This window comes from Falco punctatus (assembly GCF_963210335.1).
Source record: "Falco punctatus genome assembly, chromosome: 5".
Classification (NCBI taxonomy): Eukaryota; Metazoa; Chordata; class Aves; order Falconiformes; family Falconidae; genus Falco; species Falco punctatus.
The window spans coordinates 91,012,537-91,034,689 of record NC_137584.1 but is presented as its reverse complement, the minus strand read 5'-3'; the positions used below and the strand labels follow the sequence as shown (position 1 = coordinate 91,034,689).

At 43.1% G+C, this 22,153-nt stretch overlaps 1 protein-coding gene across 3 annotated transcripts; it reads left to right on the top strand.

Moving 5' to 3' along the window:
- Positions 1-138: 138 nt before the first annotated feature.
- On the top strand, positions 139-20,511 carry MCM8 (minichromosome maintenance 8 homologous recombination repair factor). Of its 3 annotated transcripts, none has more exons than XM_080388570.1 (19): positions 139-252; positions 385-555; positions 747-821; positions 1,328-1,410; positions 1,591-1,740; positions 2,466-2,569; positions 6,662-6,860; positions 7,668-7,753; positions 9,261-9,412; positions 10,311-10,509; positions 11,310-11,340; positions 11,619-11,759; positions 13,310-13,451; positions 14,057-14,252; positions 14,532-14,745; positions 16,844-17,053; positions 17,633-17,709; positions 18,173-18,362; positions 19,714-20,511. In XM_080388570.1, the coding sequence occupies exons 2-19, from the start codon at positions 429-431 to the stop codon at positions 19,804-19,806; spliced, it is 2,469 nt and encodes an 822-aa protein (XP_080244696.1). In that variant the 5' UTR covers positions 139-252; positions 385-428; the 3' UTR covers positions 19,807-20,511. The 3 variants fall into 3 exon arrangements, with proteins under 3 accessions (XP_080244696.1, XP_080244697.1, XP_080244695.1); XM_080388571.1 differs by having other exon boundaries at positions 157-252; positions 370-555; XM_080388569.1 differs by having other exon boundaries at positions 173-313.
- The last annotated feature ends 1,642 nt before the right edge of the window (positions 20,512-22,153 follow it).

The following is a 22,153-nucleotide window of genomic DNA, read 5'->3' as shown; positions in this document are numbered from 1 at the left end:
CGGAAGGGGAGAATCAGCTAATGGGGCCAGCGGCGACGCCACACGCTCCCTCGGGATTGGTTGCGGCTCCGGAAGGAGCGTGTGGCGCCAAAATGGAACGCGGCGGGGTGTGAGGGTCCCTCTGTGCGCTCGGGGGCCGGCGGCAGCCTTCCGGGGCAGCGGCCGTTCCGCGGGCTCCGGCGCTGTTCTTTCGTCCTCTCACCGCTAGGGCCGTGCGGCTCTTTCATGGGGCCCTCCCTTTGGTAGGGAGAGGTAGGCCGGGTCCTTCGCAGCGCCTCCGTGGTATCTCAGGGCCTTCGCGCCCACCCCGCAGGTGAAGAGCCCCCCTGGCAAGTAACTCTAATTTAAATGAAATATCTTCTGGTAAAGTTTCTGTTTCTTTAGGTCAGTTCGCTATTGCGTCCCCAAGCTGATGCCTGCGGAGCGAGATGAGTGGGGACTTCAGAGGCAGGGGATGCACCCGGGGAAGAGGCTTTCAGGGCTGGCGAGGAGGATGGCGAGGCGGATGGCGAGGCAGAGGACAGAAGGCAGAGTGGAGAAGAATGCCCGAACCTGGTGAGCCGGCGCCTGTGCTTCTACCTGTTCTCTGAAGCCATAATGCTTTTCTTTTGAACCACTTTTGCCCTAGGCAATTACAGCTGCTTGCCTCCCGTTGGTCAAAAGAACCACTGAGAATAAAGCTTGCAAAGTTTTAGTATCCATATTCTTTTAATCCTCATCTCAATCTTTTTATGGTTTTTTTCCAGTGAGGTCTCGACTAGTTCAATCGACACTGGACCAGTTTATTCCCTATAAGGGCTGGAAACTTTATTTCTCTGAAGGTATTTTTAGACTAAAATGATACGTAGGAAGTATTTTATTCCATTTTTTCTAGAATTGGTTACGAGTAGAGGGGATAAGTTCAACAGAAAGCAACTGAAATTTGTGTTTCTTATATAAAAACATGAATATGATAGACGTTTCAATCTTACAGCATACTGTAGTCTTTGTGGGCTCCAAACCTTGGAAAGGAATCTTGAATAATGTAAAATACAATCTTTCTTAAACCTGCTTGGTTAGCTACATAAAATCTGCAGTCTATCAAAGACAGGAATATACATACTTCTACTTTGCTTCTTTTTGTCCTATGTGCTTGTCCTATGTCGTCTTAAGACATGTTTTATAGCAGGTCTTATAATAGACCGTTACTGTGACACTGTAGAGATCTATCATCTTCCTCGGTTTTGGAATGCAGAAAAATAATAGAATAGAAATTGCCTGTTTATGTATTTTGTGAAATGGAAAGAATTATTTCTGTCCGTCACTAACAGAGCATGTTTCTAATTAGCTTATGCTGACAAGTCTCCTTTTGTCCTGAAGACTCAAGCCTTTGAGAAGTTTTTCATGCAACGCATTGAACTTTATGATAAGGTAAAACCAAAATAAAACGTATCCCATTCCAACAACCTATTGTTGATACAATAACTGCAAAATTCTTGTATCTTCTCCATCCAAAATGATCTCCATCATAGATATGAAATGCTTGTGACATGATTTGGGGACGTTTTATTTGTAATTGAAGTGTATTTTATAACTTAAAATGTTTTACAGGATGAAATAGAAAGAAAAGGAAGTATTCTTGTGGATTATAAGGAACTAATACAAGACAAAGAGCTGACTAAATCAATACCAAATATATCTACTGAATTGAGAGATATGCCTCAGAAGATACTGCAGTGTATGGGTCTGGCAATTCATCAGGTAAATATGACGTTCTCACACATAGAAGCATAACCCTCGCAACGAAGAAGAATCGGTGGAACTCAGGCAATTAAGTTATAAAACCCAGATGTTTTTCTGTCCTACAGGAAATTACTGTTCATTCAAAACACAAACTCTTCCATCTCTCCACTGTTTCTGTCTGGCCCACACAGCCACACTTTGAAAATGCTTTGGTCTTGATGCATTTTGCTTATTAATCATCAAAGCAGTTAAGTAAAACTAAAATGTTACTCCCTATTGGGAGTTCTGACTCCTGGGTGGTTGGGTTTTTTTAACATACTGGGGGTCACCTGTCCTGAGTGTCCCACTTCATGCAGCAGAACCACAGCTGGTGAGCAGATTCAAGAATTCTTAACTATTCAGTGTCTCTTAAAGTAGCATTTCACTGCTGCTTTGACAGATAAGTTGAGATGTTTGTGCTTTAGTCAAACGAAACTCCACAACGTTAAACATTATTGTATACTTTTTTTTTAATTAAAAAGCCAAACACCACAAATATGTTGATTTTAAATTCCATCAAAAATTAAGCTTAAAAGTGCTCAGAAACAGAAAAACACATTTAAGTGGGGGTCACTGGACAGCAAAGAGCTCTTTAGACTTCAGTAGGGGGATCTGATTGTAAGGGTTGGTAATGAAACTTAATAGCAAATTGAGTCTGTGTTGCATGGCGCATTGCACTTGTCTGCCTTTTGTGTTCTGTCTAGGTGCTAACGAAAGACCTTGAAAGGTACGCTGCAGAGCTGCAGGCGCAGGAAGGATTACCACTTGATGGAGAACCTATAATAAATGTCCCTCTCATTCATGCTAGGTAATGGGCATTGTGTATTCGGGTTTTTTCCAGGAAGATCTACTTGGGTTTTGTCTAATGGTTGTCAGTGTTCACATGTGGTGCTGAAGGCTTATGTATTTATTTTGAGAGACTTGACTCTGAAGCTATTTCCAGAAGGAACAGTTTATGTTTTGCTTTGTTCTTCACCTTGATAAAGGCTAAACTGTCCTTGTGAAGAAAAAAGTGAAATGAAACCTGCTTATAAGCTGAACAAACAGCTTGTACCTAGAAAAGCTCATAAGTTGAGAAGTAACTTACAAGTAGAACAACTATTCTGTGACACATGTATTGAGTAAAACCAAAAGTATTCAAATTTCTGCTGTTTACTGGAGAAGCTGGGAAGTGATTATGACCTAGCCTTTTGTTAGCAAAAGGCTTGTCTTTGTAAAGAGGCTGATTTGGAGGGTGAGGACATAAACTATAGCTGGCAATATTTATTATTCCTTCTATGCATGTTTTGACAGTGGCGTATGAGGATCTGCTATTTCATATTAGCTTACATCTATTAAATGATGACTGGTTGGGAATCTCAAGAATATTAATTCTAATTAACCCAACTTGAATTTGAAATTAAGAAACTCAGGTTACACAAGTTCTGAATAAGCATGTACTTTCAAGAAACACAATTGCTATTATAATTATAAAAATGTGATTTCCTTTGAATTCTTAATGAAACAAGTCCTTAGCACTTTTTTTTGTTCTTTATCAGAAGTAATGGCATCTCAGACTCTTGAAGTCTGAGGGGGACTGGGAATGTAAGCCCGATTTGAGTTGAAATTATTTTTTTTTTAAACTCCCTGCTGCTGATGACTTTGTGTGGGAAAGCATATGCCACACCATGCCGAAACACAGTGAAGGCACGGACTCAGGTTGTGGTGCAACCGCAGGCACTTTATTGTACAAAGAAGCTCATATTTGTATCTCTGAGCCCGGATACAAATTCCAGCTGTATGTACCACCAGGCTCAGGGCAGAAACCATTCATGCAGTTACATAGTTACATGTCACTAAAGGCATGCAGATACCTTTTTGCTACTAGATAACCATGTTCATGTTTCTTACTTTCCTTCACAATGCCTAGCTGTTTTCTCATCTCCTGCCAGGCTAGACATTCTTCATCCTCCTCTCGTATATCTCTCCTCAGACATTCTCTATCCTCCTTTCTATTATCTCCCATCAGTAATGGTCAGACATTCTCCGTACTCCTCTTGCACATCTCTCTTCAGACATTCTCTGTCCTCCTCTCCCACAGCATGGCAGGTGGATTTAATTTGGGGGGTTATTGTGCTATGATATATTCTTAAGTTTTGCATTGTTATAAAATTGCACCCTTTTAATTACACAGTGGAATGTGTTTAGGAAAAACCTGTGGCCAAAAAAAGGTATATACAAGGTCTCGGATTCTAAGAGCATGCTATGGAGTGTTATCCTGTAGAGGAAAGTATTCAAAAAGTCAATAAAATATCTTGCTTTTATAATGGTTCTGCAACATAGGCAGGGTTGAGCCATGAGATGGTGGTGTTCAGGGCCCTAAGTGGAGGGAGCAGGGAAACCCCTGGAAGTCAGGAGCCAGACTCTTCTTGTTGGTGCCCAGTGATGGGACAAGGGACAGTGGATACAAATTTTAAAAACGTAAAATTCTATGCAAATGTGAGAAAATTCTATTTTAGAGTGAGGGAGGATATATAGTCTCCATCCACAAATGTATTCAAAGTTCAACTGGACATAGTGGGTGATACGGTGGTCAGAGGACATCTTGGGCATAGTGATCATGAGATGTTTTTCTATTCTTGGAGAAGTAAGGACAGGGGTCAGCAGAACTGCTACCTTGGGCTTCCAGAGGGCTGACTTTGGCCTGTTTAAGACCCTGGTTGACAGAGTCCCTCAGAAAATAGTTCTGAAGGGCTGAGGGGTCCAGCAAGGCTGCACATTCATCAAGAAGGTAGTCTTCAAGGTTCCAGGAGCAGGCCTTCCCTGTGTGCCAAAAGACAAGCCGGCAGTGGAGAAGACTGGCCTGGCCATACAGAGAGCTTTGGCTGGAGCACAGGGGGAAAAGGAGACTTTACCACCTTTTGGAAGAAGGGGCAGGCAACTCTGGAGGACTGTAAGGATATCATGAAGTTATGCAGGGTGAAGGTTAGGGAGGTGAAAGCCCAGCTGGAACTCAGACTGGCCGCTGCTGTAACAGATAACAAAATGTTTTTGCAAATACATTAGAAACAAAAGGAGGGTCAAGGATAGTCCACATCTTTTATTGGATGTGGTGGGGAACATTGCCACAAAGGATGAGGTGCTTAATGCTTTCTTTGCCTCAGTCTTCACCAGCAAGACCAGCTTCCCTCTGGGCACTCAGCCCCCTGAGCTGGAAGGCAGGGATGAAGACGAGCAGAATGAAGTCCTCACAGTTGAGGGGGAAACAGTTGGTGACCTGGTGCTCCACTTAGATGTGCATAAGTCTATGGGGCCAGACGGGATCCAACGAGGGCACTGAGGGAGCTGGTGGAGGAGCTCACCAAGCCACTCTCCATCATTTACCCAGGAGATACCGTCCCCTGAGACACTGGCTGCTCCTGGCCGGGCCGGGGGTGCTCTGCGCTGGGTTCAAAGCTGGCTGGGCGGCCGGGCCCAGAGCGCGGTGGGGAACGGAGTCACCTCCCGCTGGCGCCGGGCTCACGGGGTGTCCCCAGGGCTCCGGGCTGGGGCCCGTCCTCTGCAACGTCTGTCGCTGAGCCGGGCCAGGGGATCGAGTGTGCCCCCCGCACGTGTGCAGGCCCCACCAAGCTGGGGGGAGCGTTGATCCGCTGGAGGGCAGGGGGCTCTGCGGGGGGGGCTGGGCAGGCTGGGCCCGTGGGCCGAGGCCACTTGTACGAGGTTCAGCCAGGAGAAGGGCCGGGTCCTGCCCTGGGCTCACAGCGGCCCCAGGCAGCGCTGCGGGCTGGGGGCAGGGGGCTGGGGAGCTGCCCGGGGGAAAGGGCCTGGGGGGGCTGGCTGACGGCCGGCCGTGTGCCCGGGTGGCCAGAAGGCCAACACATCCCGGCTGGGACCCGGAACAGCGTGGCCAGCGGGGCCGGGGCAGTGCCTGTCCCCTGCGCTCGGCGCTGGTGCGGCCGCCCCTCGAACCCTGGGCTCAGCTCTGGGCCCCTCACGGCCAGGGGGACGTGGAGGGGCTGGAGCACGGGGCTGGTGGGGGGAGCTGTGGGGGTTTATTCTGGAGAGGAGGGGGCTCAGTGGGGACCCGTTCATTCTCTACAACTGCCTGAAAGAGGGTAGGGTTCAGTCTCTTCTCCCAGATAACAGGCAATAGGATGAGGGGAAACAGTCTCATGTTGCATCAGGGGAGGTTTTCCTAATATCCAACATAAAATTTCCTGACTGGAAGGGTGGTCAAGCATTGGAACAGCCTGCCCAGGGAGGTGCTGGAATCACAATCCCTTGAGGTGTTTAAAAAACACATAGCTGAGGTGCTTGGGGTCATAGGTTAGTTTTGGGCTTGGCAGTGCTGGGCTAATGGTTGGATTCAATCTCAAAGGTCTTTTCCAACCTATATGATTCTGTGTCCATAGGCAACCTGCTCTAGCTGGCATTGCTTGAGCGCGGGGGTTTGGACTAGACAATCTCATGAGGTCTGTTCCACAGTAAACAATTCTATTTAAAGTTTGTTATTTTGAATTATTTTGCAAGGTATTCTTTGTTGTCCTTAACAAGGTGCAGTGTTCTGTACCTGATAGCAGGTTCTTATGTCCTTGAAATGTGAAAACTCGCCCTTCCTTTTAGAGCGTAGGCATAATACATATTTGATCTTAACATGCTGCAAGTCTTAATCTGATCTGGTTATAGATAACTATAAACATACTAAATGTTATGCTGCTTTCTAGAATAAAATCAAAGTGTATGCCATGGGTCCACAGACAAAACATTTCTAATATTTGCTCTGGATTACTGTTAAAAATCAGGCGTGGTATTTTTTTGTTTGTTTGAGTTTGGTTGTTTTGGGGGGCTTTTATTTGTGTGTTTTGTTGTTCTGTATTTGAGTGTGGTAAGCTTTAAAAATGTTAATGCTTGACTTGTGTAGGGTGTACAACTATGATCCACTAACTCAGCTGAAAAACGTTCGGGCCAACTGCTATGGAAAATATATTGCCTTGCGTGGCACCGTTGTGCGTGTCAGTAACATTAAGCCTCTGTGCACTAAGTTAGCTTTTGTCTGTGGCACGTGCGGAGATGTTCAGAGTGTTCCTCTACCTGATGGAAAGTATACTCTTCCAACTAAGGTAAGTTAAAATAATTTGTGCTTTTCCCTTATCTATAGTGATTTGACAAAAAGAAGCACCACTGGTATTAAAAAAAAAATATCTAATCTTTAAAGCTAGTTTAAACTGACACTTCAGAAAAACATTAAACTTGCATCTTTGTATTATTGCATACCCTTGTCATTTGAAAAAATGGTATTCTGCTGAAACAAAAGCAGTATGTAGAAACTCAAATTTTGTGGGGATGGGGAAATATCTTTGCATTTCCATTTCACCAGTTATGTTTAAAATTTAAAAGCCTCATTCATCTCCCTGTGGTAGGTTTCTATGCTTAGATTGGGATGTGTGTGTGGTTTTGTTTAGAACTTTCTATGTTAATTCACTGTTTTTATCTGGATTTAAGAAGTTATTAGACATAGGACAGTGCCCAGTTATTTTATGTTACCTGATGTGCTCAAGTGGAAAAATTATCTCCTTTGGAACATCTGCAAGTACTTAAAAAAACAAGCCAAACAACAAACCTCAACAAACAAATAACTCCACCCCTGAAAAAAAACAACTCAAACCAATTCACCAAAAGGATCATACAATTCAGCTGTACTTGTTCTGGCACCTGTGAGTCAGGGTTCAGGTGTCTGTGCTTGATAGCCCTTCATTCATTATGCATGTGCTAATTTGTAGCCCTAATGTAACTAGGGTTTTTCTTCTAAAATGGCCTTAACAGATCACATTGCTTTTTTTTTTTAAAAAAAAAAAAAAAAGATAAGGCAATTTCAAACTATGATTTTAAAAAAGGTTGAGAATGAATTAGAATTACTATTGTTACAGTGCCTTGTTCCTGAGTGCCGTGGCCGATCCTTCACAGCTGACAGAAGCTCTCCTTTAACCACTACAGTGGACTGGCAGTCTGTTAAGTAAGCATGTCTTCCCTTCTGCACAAAAATATAATACAACAGGATAGTCAAAAAGTGACAGGACAGCTCATTCCATGTTACACTGTGTAATTTCTATAATCTTCTTTTGCAGCAAGTACTCCTCAAAATTTGTGTTACAAAGTGGTTGTTTTATCTGAGTGCTAGTATATTTTGTATATTAAACTTGCCCAATATAACAGCTTCTTGGATATTCCCCATACCATGACAGAGTTCTTTGAAAAATGTTCAGCTTGTGGTCTTTACAGCTGTTCTTGGTCATTTCTAATTACATGTATTGTTTAATGATTCCCTTTAATCTGTAATTCAGCTAGAAAAGCCCTATTAAGTTACATTGCTTGGCTGTGACAGTTGACTAGAAGGAATTGAAAGTAAACGTGAGGGTTAAAAAAAATAATCTAAGTTTAAAGTGATATTGTGTCCCCCAGTCCTTAAGGTATGCTCAGTAGAAGGAAATAGTGCTGCACCTGCCTGTTCATTCATTCACTTTCTCTGTCTAGTCAGCAATGAGGTATGCCTAAAATTTGGAAGACCTTTGCTACAAGGGAACAAGTCACTGTTTCTGCAGAAATTAACAATGTTAAAATGTAGGAAGGTGGACAATGGAGCTGGTTTTCACTGCTTCCATCTTACTGTGTGCTATTAGCACTATGACCATCCGTATTGCCTCATAATGTACATTCAGAAAAGTCTGATGTGTTGTTTCTTGTCCATCCTGTTAGCTTTGGAAAAGCAGGACTCTGCTTGCTTTTTCCCACTGCTTACAAAGTTCACATGCTCTTCATCAAAAATCTTATTGTGCCAAATGACATCTAAATATTTTTGTCTTTATTAATATTCTGTATAATTTAAAAAATCATTTTTATGAAGTGCTGACATTTTTAGGAGCTCTAGAGGGTGCTGTTTATCTCAGCTTCTTAAGAAAAGCTTGACTGAGCTTGGAGGAAAACTGTCAGAGCTCTAAATGCAGAGCCAAAACTGGAACCTTTTGAAGAACTTGTGAGTTGCTAGCCTTTTACAACTATATAAAGAGCGAGCTACTCTTCTTGTTATGGTCTGAGGAATTTCTTGGGCTTTGCTAGGGTTAAAATGCCAACTAAGCATTCACCAGGGCTATAACATCTGAGTCTGACCTCTTAATTTTTGTATATGAAGCCCATCTTATTTCACTTACTGTATTTATCTCTACATGAACATGCTCATCAGTGATAAAAATCTGGATTTCAATTTTGATTATTATTTCTGGAGTTCATAGTTATTGTCTTCCTGGTTTTATGCATAATGTATACCTATTTATTAAAGTCTGAACTGAAAAAGTCTGTTTCTCCAAATTCAGTGCTGCTGTTTCTAGAGTTTATCAGGACATTTCTTCTGTCTCCCTTTTTAATTTGGAAAGGACTGGTTGGAAGCACACACCTATAGATCTTGTATGCTGTAACTGAATGGGAAATGTTACACATAGAGTGTATGCACACGTTGTGTTTTGCAGGGTGCAGGAGCTCATGTCAGATGATCAGCGGGAGGCAGGCCGGATCCCCCGCACAATCGAATGCGAACTGGTTCAAGATCTTGTGGACAGCTGTGTCCCTGGAGATATGGTCACAATTACAGGGATAGTAAAGGTGTTGAGCACCGAGGAAGGTAAAATACATAATCTGAGAACACCTTTTTCCCAGGGTGGAGTTTTCTCCAGTGATTACACAGGAAGAACAGCCATCCACCTTAATTTGGGCCCTCAAAGTTGTAGATGCATGAAGTGTATGTTTCCTCAGAAGTTCCCGAAGTTCTATAACGAGGAGCTACTTGGAAAAAGCCAGAAGCAGTGCTGTCCGAGAGGAGCCCTCTCTAATGCCCCCTGATAGGGGGTTTCGCAACCCGCTGCTCTACCCACAGCTCTGGCCCTGGTTCCCAGCTGATGGTTTAGCCTGTCAGCTGATAGGAAAGCCTTCTCCTGAGACTTGTTATTTGCTTAGCCTTTTCACTTTAATGTCTCATTCAAACAATAGGAAAACAGTCACGATGTTGTAAGGAGTATTATCTTCCTTAGTTTAGTTCCCCCTGGAGAAATTTTACAACTTTTTTTTCTTTTTTTCCCCAAAGTGAAGAAATATGTTGCCCACAGCTATAACAGAATATATTGCAGAGAACTGCAGTACCAGTTTACTGTGAGACTGCATTCTCTGCTCAGTAATCATTGGGGGATATAGAAAATTATTAAGGTACATGTTTAATTACTCCACATGATAGATTTTTTCCTCTAAATATTAAGTAGGAGCATTTTATATTTGGCTTTCATTTTACTAGAATAATGTAGTAATATGAAATTCCTGGAAAACGTCATTTATTCTGGGAAAAATTCTCTATATATGTATGCCATCCTAATCCAGAAAAATATTTTATTTTGTACCTAAATGGAGGGTGAACATTTTGCATATGGCTGTACTTAATATTTCTGAATTACCCTGTGCTGTTTGTAAATAACATCAGTACACAAGGATAGAAAAAATAATCCTTCATTCTTTCTCAATTTTTCTAACAGGAACTTCTAAAAATAAGAACGACAAATGTATGTTCTTGTTGTACATTGAGGCAAATTCTGTCAGCAACAGTAAAGGACAAAAACTGAAGAATTTTGATGATGAGACTTTTCAAAGATCATTCATGGAGTTTTCTCTTAAAGACCTCTATGCTGTTCAAGAAATTCAAGCTGAGGAAAATCTGTTCAGGGTTATTGTAAAGTAAGTTACATCAGACGGAGACTAGGTCTAGGATTAGACTTCTGAACAGGCATGACCACCTTCGGACAACATGACAGCTAATATTAAAGCTGTGAAATGTTTAAGGCTTGTGCAATAGATATCACAGAGATTTAACAAACTTTAGAGGGCAAGGGGCTTGGGAGGAAGGGAAAGTATTGCAGTGGGTATGTTGGGACTTTGGGAGGGATTCAAGGATATACAGGGAAGTTAGGATTGTGTTAGTTCAGCCCTGAGACAGAAAGCTATAGGTAAAAAAAGCAATTGATTAATTTTGCTCCTTACTGAGTAAATTCACCTCATGAGTACTGTTTTGTTCTTGGTTCTGCTTTCCTACAGCAGAGGAAAAACGTGCAAGAACTGAGAAGAGGGTGTGACAGACCCTCCATTCAGACAGAGAAGTACTTTTCTAGTGGAAGTGTCCCTCAGCCCCTCCCAGTGGGGTCAAAGAATGTAAAACCAGCACCTTTAAAAGGAGGGTTACAGGTAGTTAATTGATGAAGATAAAGGGTGCAGAAACCACTGGGAAGCTGGATCTCCTCTGTGTTTGTATGAACACAAATGAAAGGCTTTTCTTGTTTCAAGCGTATCTGGTTGTCTGAAAAATTCAAGAAATTTCATGCTGATGATTTTAAACTGATTCTGTTGGAAATTCAGCAACAGCTAACTAAAAGTTTTGTATGTTTATAGAGGTATTCTGTGACAAGAGACAGAACAAGTGATTAATTAATAGTAATACAAGATTTATATTCCCCTTATGTTAGTGTTCTTTGTTTTTACAGCTCTCTTTGTCCTGCAATCTACGGCCACGAGGTAAGTAATTTAACAGCTCTGTTTGCAACTTCAGGTTGAAATGTTTGTGCCACAATAAATTCATAAAGGATTTATAAAGCTTATCTAGGGTGGTGGGAAGGGGCAGGGACTGTACAGGTGGCGTGACTCACAGTCACTTTCAGTGACAAGGAGGTGGCAGTCTTAACCCTTTCCTTCTGGATGGCTGAACCTAAGGGTTATTGCAACCAGTTCTAGGGAGCTCTCCGTATTGGTCATCATGGTCGGATACTTATTAGCATTGGTATGTACCACTACAGATTGTAAAGGCAGGTTTGGCCCTGGCATTATTTGGAGGATGTCAGAAGTTTGTAGATGACAAGAACAGAATCCCAGTGCGAGGAGATCCACATGTTCTGGTCGTTGGAGATCCAGGATTAGGAAAAAGTCAAATGTTGCAAGTATGGGTTGATTTATTTCTATTGTCTCATTGTATTTGTCTCTAATTCCTTGTTATCTTGACTTCTTGTAAGCATAGTAGGACAGCTGTGCTAAGACCAAAGGGTTGTTTGAGCCTGGCTGGAGATCCCTTTTCATGTAGAATGCCTCAAACGCAGGGTAGTACCCAGAGGGGTGCCCTGCTGTCCTCTCCTTCCAGGGAGGCTTGCAGAAGGAATCAGGCCAGTTAAAACACTTACCAAAGCAGTTACATTTGCTCAAACTTCTGGGCTTTCAAGTATATGCTTGCTGTACCAACCCTTTCCCCAGTGAGGAGTTTCACTCTTCATTTAGCTGATTTCATTTAGCTGATCCATTGTCTAATAAAATAAGAGTGCTCTTGGAACTAATGCAACTTTAAATACCATTTCACTTACCACCTGTGAGGTTTATTTCCATTCTTTTACCCTGTTTCTGCGTTGCTGGTACAGATCTCTGCTTTTTGGAAAAGGGACCGATTGGTGTGTATGGGTTTTGGTCTTGGTGGGCATTTCTGCGTGACTGTGACAGAACAGTTAGTACTAGAATTCTTCAGTCTTAAACTGAATGGTTTTAAATGTCCATGTCTTTTCCCATGCTTACTGTGAAGTCAAAGAGGGACAGAGTTTGCTTAGACATGTAGCATTGCATACCTCATTTAAAAAGTCTGAGTATTTCTACTGTGGACATGTTATGTTAGCATATGACTTAGGATAACTCAAGTGATGGATTTGTATGCAAGCATCTTGGCAAACAAATATTATAAATAATTTTTTCATTGAATGGGGACTTTCTAGCATGCAGTAGATGACTTGTTTTTTCACATCATTACTGAATAACAGAATGCCATTCAAGAAAATCTAGTAATCTGTTCCTCCAAATAAAACCCTGGAACAAGTCTCCTGTGTTACTGCTGTCACAGGAAAAAAAAAGTCCCAAGGAGAAAACCAAAGTTGTGTAGAAGACAGGAGCCAGGGTTTTTTGTTGGTTTTGGGGGTTTCTTTATTCAATACTCAGTACCTGTTACATAGCTGGTACTGAATAAATATGGTTTGGGCGTTGCCTTTTAAATAAAACAGAGGTATCACTAACTACAGATTTACTGGGGAAAAAAACAGTTATGACTGTATTCTAGGCAAACTTAACACATCTCTGTTCCAGCCTACCATACTTTCATGTTTCATACGTTCATGTTTCAAATTTAGGCTGCTTTCTAGGTACTAGAGGCATGAAGATTAGGACTGTCCTTTATCCCCTAGTTGTGGGGAGAACTGTGCATGCTCCCTCTAAAGCAGTGTGTGTTGGGCAGTAAGACAAGATATCTGTCTATTTAGACACAGGGGTCTGAAGAAACTATAAATCTGCATTTCTGCGACAAATGGTGTCCCCAAGCATTTCAACATACTTTGAAATGTAATGGGCCATATTAAGTGGAAGGGAACAAATGTGGGATTACTTTTGAATTGTTTCTCTAGAATAAGGCTTATGAAATTCTTCACCTTGGGGAGGGAGAAAGTATTTATTTCTCTTTTAGGCGGTGTGTAACGTTGCTCCTCGAGGTGTGTATGTTTGTGGTAATACTTCCACCAGCTCTGGCCTGACTGTTACACTGTCTAGAGATGGTGCTTCTGGAGACTTTGCCTTGGAAGCTGGTGCTTTAGTGCTTGGAGATCAAGGTAATACATGTAATGTTCCAGGTTTTGTATGACTGTATGTGGGGGGCAGGGGTGTGCGTGCTGCTGAGTCTAAGATTAACTACAGTGCTTGTGTAACTGTGCACTAAAACTGTAAACTTGAAGTACGATGTTAGCTTTCCATACCTTGGGAAGTTCTGAGTTTCTCCAGTGACTTCTCTGAAGGAGGTTCCTGCTTTCCTATAGCTTAGGCTGTGTATGAAACTGGAGTTCTGCAATTCACATGCCAGCCTTACTGTGCCAAACAAAGATTTCCTTGTTGAGAAATCACTGACTTAATGGCAGCTGCTGAACTCTTACTGTTTTTGAAAACAGCTTGCTTATGAGATTTGTCCCCTATTTCTATGTTTAAAAAGCTTGTTTTGTCATCTTAATGCTTCCACAAGCCAGGCCAACTTCATTGTGGTTCATCTGTGGCACCATGAAATGAAAACAAACCTTGTTGAAATGGACACTTGTTCCGATGTCTCCTGCAGTCCCTAGGACTGTAGGTTGGACTTCTGATGTAGCACAAGACTGTAGCATACACTTGTCCATCAGTTAATGTGTTTTCTAATAAGTCTTTGTCCTGTGTTAATTGCTTCCAGGAATCTGTGGAATAGATGAATTTGATAAGATGGGAAACCAGCATCAGGCTTTGTTGGAAGCCATGGAACAGCAAAGCATCAGCCTTGCTAAGGCTGGCATTGTTTGCAGTTTGCCAGCTCGGACATCTATTGTTGCTGCAGCAAACCCAGTTGGAGGACACTATAACAAAGCCAAAACAGTGTCTGAGAACTTAAAGTGAGCACTTTCTGAAATGCTGCTTCTATAGTTGACATTCAGGAGTAGATGCTTCTGGCAGTCTTGTAGCTTATATATAATTGCTTTCTAGTTTCCTGGAGCTTGAACACAAACTTACTGTAGTAATTTTTCATAGCTTTTGAGAGAGAAATTGCAGTTCTAATTTATCCTGAATGAATGAGACAGGATTTTTTTTTTAAGTGTCTTTGAAGTGGAACAGAGTTGCTGTAATTTTTCCACTTCTTTGAGCACTCTGTGGTTTTCTTGTCTTTACTCCAGAATGGGGAGTGCCTTACTGTCAAGATTTGATCTAGTTTTCATTTTGCTGGACACCCCAAATGAAGATCATGATCACTTGCTGTCTGAGCATGTGATGGCCATCCGAGCTGGAAAGCAGGCAGCATGCAGCAGTGCTGTTGTGACTCGTACCAACACACAGGATCGCTCTGTTCTCGAAGTTGTTTCAGATCGACCGCTACTTGAAAGACTAAAGGTAGGACTTGTCCTGTGACTGTTGCTATGCCCCTTCCTCTGGGGTTCCTTGTATTAGGAACCTGGCAACCCTGATGTGCTGATGCCCTCAGTCTCCCACTCTTCTCATGATAATTGGCTCTGAATTAAAGAGGAAGTATTTAGAATCATATAATTATTTAGGTTGGAAAAAGACCTTAGAGATCATCAAGTCCAACTGTTAGCCCAGCACTGCCAAGCCCAAAACTAAACCATGTCCCTAAACACCACATCTTTGCATTTTTTTAAACACCTCCAGGGATGGTTGACTCCACCACCTCCCTGTGCAGCCTGTTCCAGTGCTTGACCACCCTTCCAGTCAGGAAATTTTTCCGGATATACAACCTAAACCTCCCCTGGTGCAACCGTTTCCCCTCATCCTATTGCCTGTTACCTGGGAGAAGAGACTGACCCCCCCCCCCGCCGCCTAAAACCACCTTTCAGGCAGTTGTAGAGTGTGGTAATGTCCCCCTGAGCCCCCTCCTCTCCAGAATAACCCCCCCCGCCGCCCCCGCATCAGCCTTGTGCCCCAGCCCCTGCCCGGCTCTGGCCACGCTCCAGCCCCTCCACGTCCCCCTGGCCGTGAGGGGCCCAGAGCTGAGCCCAGGGTTCGAGGGGCGGCCGCACCAGCGCCGAGCGCAGGGGACGGGCACTGCCCCGGCCCCGCTGGCCACGCTGTTCCGGGTCCCAGCCGGGATGTGTTGGCCTTCTGGCCACCCGGGCACACGGCCGGCCGTCAGCCAGCCCCCCCAGGCCCTTTCCCCCGGGCAGCTCCCCAGCCCCCTGCCCCCAGCCCGCAGCGCTGCCTGGGGCCGCTGTGAGCCCAGGGCAGGACCCGGCCCTTCTCCTGGCTGAACCTCGTACAAGTGGCCTCGGCCCACGGGCCCAGCCTGCCCAGCCCCCCCCGCAGAGCCCCCTGCCCTCCAGCGGATCAACGCTCCCCCCAGCTTGGTGGGGCCTGCACACGTGCGGGGGGCACACTCGATCCCCTGGCCCGGCTCAGCGACAGACGTTGCAGAGGACGGGCCCCAGCCCGGAGCCCTGGGGACACCCCGTGAGCCCGGCGCCAGCGGGAGGTGACTCCGTTCCCCACCGCGCTCTGGGCCCGGCCGCCCAGCCAGCTTTGAACCCAGCGCAGAGCACCCCCGGCCCGGCCAGGAGCAGCCAGTGTCTCAGGGGACGGTATCTCCTGGGTAAATGATGGAGAGTGGCTTGGTGAGCTCCTCCACCAGCTCCTTTGGTACTGTCAGGTGGATCCTATCTGGCCCCATAGATTTGTGCTCCAGCCACCTGTTTGTACCAGCTGGATGTTGTAGCTAACATTACCCACCCCACTGGGGCTGTTAAAGATGTGTCTCAAGCCATCTTGGTCTCTGCACAGTAGAGAATTTTTTAGCTGAGCTGTTTTTTGGGGCTTGTTTTGATTGTGGTAGTGAGAAAACACTTAGCATGGCATGTTCTAAAGCAAATTTGCTAGTTTAGGTTTCAGTAAAGAGCTACAGAACTAGACTGGATATAATAATTTGATATAACATGATGCACTGTGAAGTATTGAATCCAAATAAAGCAGTGTGTAAATAAGTCCTTGTAAGTCTGCAACTCGTGACAGATCTGGGGATTGTAGGAGAGGAAGCACGTTTCTTAAATGTAAGTGATCAATGCGAGGATTGATATTGTCAAATGCCAGGAGAAATATCCCCCCCAAATGGAACTAAACCCATGTACTTTAGAAGTGGGACATCAACAGTGAGGACTTAATCTTCTTTGGAGCCAAGTCTTATAACAATTGCGAAACTGGATTTTCTCTTTTTGAGAAAGAATTCTTGGTACAGTTAAATCATATTTGGCACTTCTTATCGTTGCAAATGGGAAGCCTCAGCTGCTTTTTCTGAAATGGCCAAGTGTGTTTAATTACATGTCTAAGCACAGTGTATGGACTTTTTAAGTACATGGTTCATATACGAAGCACTAAAGCCCTTACAGTGAAGATTTTACCAGGTAAAAGCATAGAAGATGAAGATTTTATGTTAAAACATGTATAGTGTTCTGACAGAACTCTAAGCTCTTTGTAACTGGGTTAGATCTTACCAGGAGAAAACTTTGATGCCATTCCCCATCAGCTGCTGAGGAAGTATGTCGGATATGCTCGGCAGTATGTTCATCCAAGTTTATCTCCAGAAGCTGCTCAAGTCCTCCAGGAATTCTACCTTGAGCTCCGGAAACAGAACCAAGGAGTAGACAGCACGCCAATCACCACGAGGCAGCTAGAGTCACTGATTCGACTTACAGAGGTAAATGCAAGCTGTAATACTTAAGGGATTGAAAGTAAAGAGATTATTCCTAAATATAGATAATTCCTACTGATATCCTATAACTTTTGACAGCTTATTCACTGCTGTGCTTTTTTGTTGTGTTTAAAAAAAAATAAAAGATGTGAGAATGCAAGAGATTTACAAATGCTTAGGAGCTAATGTTGCTTAAAGCCTCTTATGAAATAAAATACCCTTTGGGGTAGAAAGAGAATCTATCACATTCTCCCAAAAGGAGAAAAAGTAGGTGCAGGTAGGAACTGCTGCTGTCTTCCCTAATGCTATGCCTTAATAACACTACTTGTGATCTGCAGCTTCCCAACAATATGCTGTTAAAAAGCAAATAAATTCCAAGCTACAGCCTAATAATGCGGTATGCAGGAGATGACATTGAAAAGCTATTGAAAAAAATATAGGAATTTTCCTCTAAATCCTGTAGGCTCAGGTTCCATCTCTGCTCCTAAAATTTGTGTTTGTAGTAAAGTGATTGTAGCTTTTTTTTTCGTATTAGCTATAATATATCTTAAATATACTTTTTTTGGGGGGTTGTTTTGTTTTAAGGCACGATCAAGGCTGGAATTAAGGGAGAAATCTACCAAGGAAGATGCTGAAGATGTAATAGAAATAATGAAATACAGGTAATAAATACACACTGCTTTAAAAATAAAAAACATCACAGCGCTATTAATTGAAAATATTTGTTTGTTTTAATACAGATATGCAAACACAGTAAAGAAATCAATTTCTCAAGTTTAGGCCCACAATACTCAGATTTGTTAGCTCTTCTTTAAAAACTGACAGCAGCCCTGAGTTGAATATGGTTGCTTAACCTTCTGAGTTTTGTCATCATAGCAGTTAGGGGTATCTGTGCACAGTCACTTAGACATGAGGCACTGCCAAAGGGTTTTTTTCTCTCCTGTGATTACTCTCTGTTGCTGCAGTTGAATAGTTTAAGTTTACAAGCCGTTTAGACAGATGCTTCATCTAAGTTCCCTAGATAGTGACTTTCTTACTAGGGGATGGTTTCCTATGTGGCTTCTGAAGGCTTTCTCAAGCAGTTTTGTTTCAGGAAGCAAATCCACGTACACTTGCCTTTTTTAGCATGCTGGGAACCTACTCTGATGAATTTGGAAAACTGGACTTCGAACGTTCACAGCACGGGTCTGGGATGAGCAATCGGTCACAAGCAAAAAGATTTGTTTCTGCCCTGAACAGTATCGCAGAGAGATCTTACAACAATCTCTTTGACTTGCAACAGCTTCGACAGATTGCGATGGAGCTACAGATACGAGTAAGTCCGGAAATCAAGCACTTCAACAACAAATGGCAAGACCAGTCAAAATTATTTATTGCAAAAGGGAAAGTGGAAAAGGCACATATGTTGTGTCTCTGCAGTGAACAGAAATAAGCAACGATTGTGGCTTTTATAGGCTGAACGATCTTCCTCAATTGCCCTTGTTTGTAAGCTTTACTAATCTTACTAGCTGTTTGATAGTAGCAACTCCTTGCGCTAGTAAGGGCTGGTTCTGCTTCTGAAGCTGATCCATAACAAGGTTCTGCTTTCTTTCAAGAAAGGCAGTTTTGATTTCAGTATACTTCCTCTGGCTCCCCAGGGAACACACCTATTTTTCTTCTCAAATTTAGGCTGTTGTGGTGTCCATGTTCTATTTCAGCAGTGCAGTGACGTTTTGCTTGGCTTTCTCTGGCCCAAATATGCCTTTTGGGGTTTCATTCCTCCTTGAAGCATCATAATGTTGTAACTCGATGGGAACATCATATAGGGCACATGGCCACAAACATGGCTGATCCTGTACTCAATTTTTATGCTGTACTTGTGGGGGATGTCAGCCAAATAAAAATGTCAATAGCTAATTCTACCTTTTGCTTTATAATAAAAAGCTTTAAGTGCCAATTTGGAACTTAAAACTGGGTTTCAGGTGTAACGAGTGAAAAGAAGTGATAATGACTTTCTCTTTGTGGAACCTATTATGGACAGTAATGCTGTTCTTTCCGTTACCTGGCTAGCCTGCTTTGGTCTGCTGGGGCAAGATGGCTTCACTTTCCAAACTTGTTCAGATGTTGGCTGTAGATAAAACTGGATTTGGTGTGAATCCTGTCTGACAGGACATGTTACTGCCAGCTCTTTCCTCCCATGATTGTTCATTCATTCAGTGACTAGGTACTTAAAGCTAATTCAAGTTATTCTAATTTTCCCTTCATATATAGAGTATTTTTTGCCCTTCTATACCTGTATATATTTGTATATATACATATATATACCTGTGTATATATATGTATAAGTTCTATACCTGTAACAAATACTTGGAAACCAGTGAAAGTTGTAGAAATCTGACTTTTCTTTGGTAGACAGTTGTGTTTCAGAACTTGCATTTATACTTTCCACATGTCGTGGGGTGGAGAACACTTGTTTTGTGTAATACCACAGTAAAGCCAGTGTGTAAGTAAAGCACAAAGGGGTGCAACTGACTGTATGCCACCTCCTAGTAGGTCAGCAGTTTGCTACAGAAACTAAACTATTCTTAGCTCACTTTATTTCACTAAGTTCTTCTAAACTGTCTATGTTGCTTTACAAGAGGTAAAATGTCGCTCTTCTCACTTAATTTTTTTTTGTCTTTTCCTAGGTGTCTGATTTTGAAAGCTTTATTGGATCCCTAAACGACCAGGGTTATCTTTTGAAAAAAGGTCCAAGAGTTTATCAGCTTCAGACTATGTGAGAAGAGCCACCGTGATAAACTTTCTTGAGGCATAGTCATTACATGTGGAACGGACCGATGAGCGTGCAGCAGTAAAGCTCCCTGAACTGCAACCTAGGCACAGTATTGATGCGCTGCTGGCACTGTTGCTTACTGCGGTGTGAGCTTCCCTTTCGGAACCTAGCAGTGCCCACAGGCTTGCTTTAAGCTGCTGTAGGACAATCTGGCATGTGGCATCGCTGCCTGACTTGTCCTATAGGTCTGCTAGCCCAAATGAGACTGTGTAAGACTAGCGGGTGCCTCATCATCCTCGAGTAGTCCAAAGTGTGCTTTGTATTGACGTTACCACAGTGCCGTAACAGATTTTACTTCTAAAAGAGATGCTGGACCCACAAATTTAAAACCAGAAATCTTTCCAGAGAAGATGATGTGAGCTGTATTTTTAGCACTGTAGTTCATTAGAGGAATTTAAAGTATAAAGATGTTTCCAAAAAGTTGGGAACCTTCATGTTTGAGACAACACAGTTTTAGAACTGTTAAGCACCGATACCTCATTGAAACAGACTTGAATTTCTGCTTTGCAGCTCTGCATTTATTGGTCTTTGTAGCTGCCATTTTATTTGAGATGCAGGTCTGAATTAAGAAAATGTCATTATTATAATATTTAATTTGTGAAACAGGAATTTGATTTTATTTGTCTTTCATTAAACTTTGAGAAATCTGCAATTTGTTCAAGAGCATTATGCAGTAACAGTGAATGCTGTTGGTGTTAATGGCTACTATAAGATAGGTAACGGGAACATGTTATGTATGTTTCTGTGTAACTGTTCCTGCCACAGAAGAATGTGTGTTCTGCAAGAGTAGAGTGCTGAATGTTTCCTGAGTTTCATGAAATTAGTCGTAGTCTAGTGCAATAAAATGGCAGATGAGAAGCTTTCAGTATTAAAACCCAAACAAACCACCCCCAAAAAAAAAACTTTAAAAAATCAAGGATGCATTGCTGATTCTTCTGTCTTCTTTTATTTCTAAGGTAAGGTACGATACATAAATTGTAAGACAAGAAAGTAAGTGTCATTATTCTTTTTTATTAAGTGACATAAGAATCTGATCTACAGCCTGCTCCCACAGCAATTTTGTATGAAAATAGAAGCTTCACAGATTTGAAAGAACATGTTAAACTGTTCAGTGCTGCCTCAGTGTGAATGTACTGCAATATACTTGAAACTGAAGACGAGTTTGACAGATGAGACGTTTAAGAGAACTAAGACATCGTATCCCCATGTATGAACTCAGCAGCAAGGCGCCTGCTCGCTCCAGGTTGTGTTTGCTCATTGTGGTATCTGTGGTTAACGGCTTTTTTTAATGTCTGAACTGTCAGTCTGTGTGGGCATGCAGTCATCATCTGTCCGTGAGCATCAGCATCTGGGCAGCAGAGCACATGTGTTAATCCTATGTGGGATCAGCTAAAAGGTGTTAGATACCAATTTTAACTTCTGCCAGCAGATTAATGCAGTTGGGGGAGGGGGGGCGGGGAAAGACACGATGACGTTGGTTTCTATGCCAAAGAAATCTCAGACTTGCTCAATATAACTAGGCCATAATGACATGACAGAACTGGAGTTGTAGAAGTGGGGTTCCAGCTTCCCTCCTGTTGTGGTTTAACCCCGGCCAGCAACCGAGCACCACGCAGCTGCTCGCTCACCGCCCCTCACCCCGAGGGATGGGGAGGAGAATCGGAAAGGAATGTAAAACTCGAGGGTTGAGACATGAACAGTTTAATAGGTAAAGCAAAAGCTGCACGTGCAAGCAAAGCAACACAAGGAATTCATTCATTGCTTCCCATCGGCAGGCAGGTGTCCCGCCATCCCCAGGGAAGCTGGGCTCCACCACGCGTAATGGTTGCTTGCAAAGACAAAGGCCGTAATGCTGGGTGTCCCCTCACCTGCCACTTCCTTCCCCCTGTTTATACATGGAGCATGATGTCCCATGGTATGGAATGTCCCTTTGGCCAGTTCAGGTCAGCTGTTCTGGCTGTGTTCCCTCCCAATTTCCCATGCCCCTCCAGCCTTCTGGCTGGCACAGCCCAAGAAACCAAAAAGCCCTTGACCTAGAATAAACATTACCTGACAACAACCAAAACCATCGGTGTAACATTGCTCTCGCATCAGAGCCAAAACACAGCGCTGCACCAGCTTCTAAGAACAAAATTAACTCTATCCCAGCTGAAACCAGGACACCTCCCCTGCTCTGGAATGCAGAGATCTGTGCTCGGAACCACGAAGTGTCCAGGTGGGAAGAGAACAGCTTCTCCTGCCCAAGCAGGACGGGCCAGAGCCCGGTGCCAGGGCCAGCTGTGTCACTCAACTTC

Bases quoted from the DNA above. Each gene is read 5' to 3' on its own strand.
- MCM8 (XM_080388570.1), top strand. From the start codon at position 429: ATGAGTGGGGACTTCAGAGGCAGGGGATGCACCCGGGGAAGAGGCTTT. The intron at 11,760-13,309 runs GTATGGGTTGAT...TTTCTCTTTTAG, and splicing joins GAAAAAGTCAAATGTTGCAA to GCGGTGTGTAACGTTGCTCC. The intron at 14,253-14,531 runs GTGAGCACTTTC...TCTTTACTCCAG, and splicing joins ACAGTGTCTGAGAACTTAAA to AATGGGGAGTGCCTTACTGT.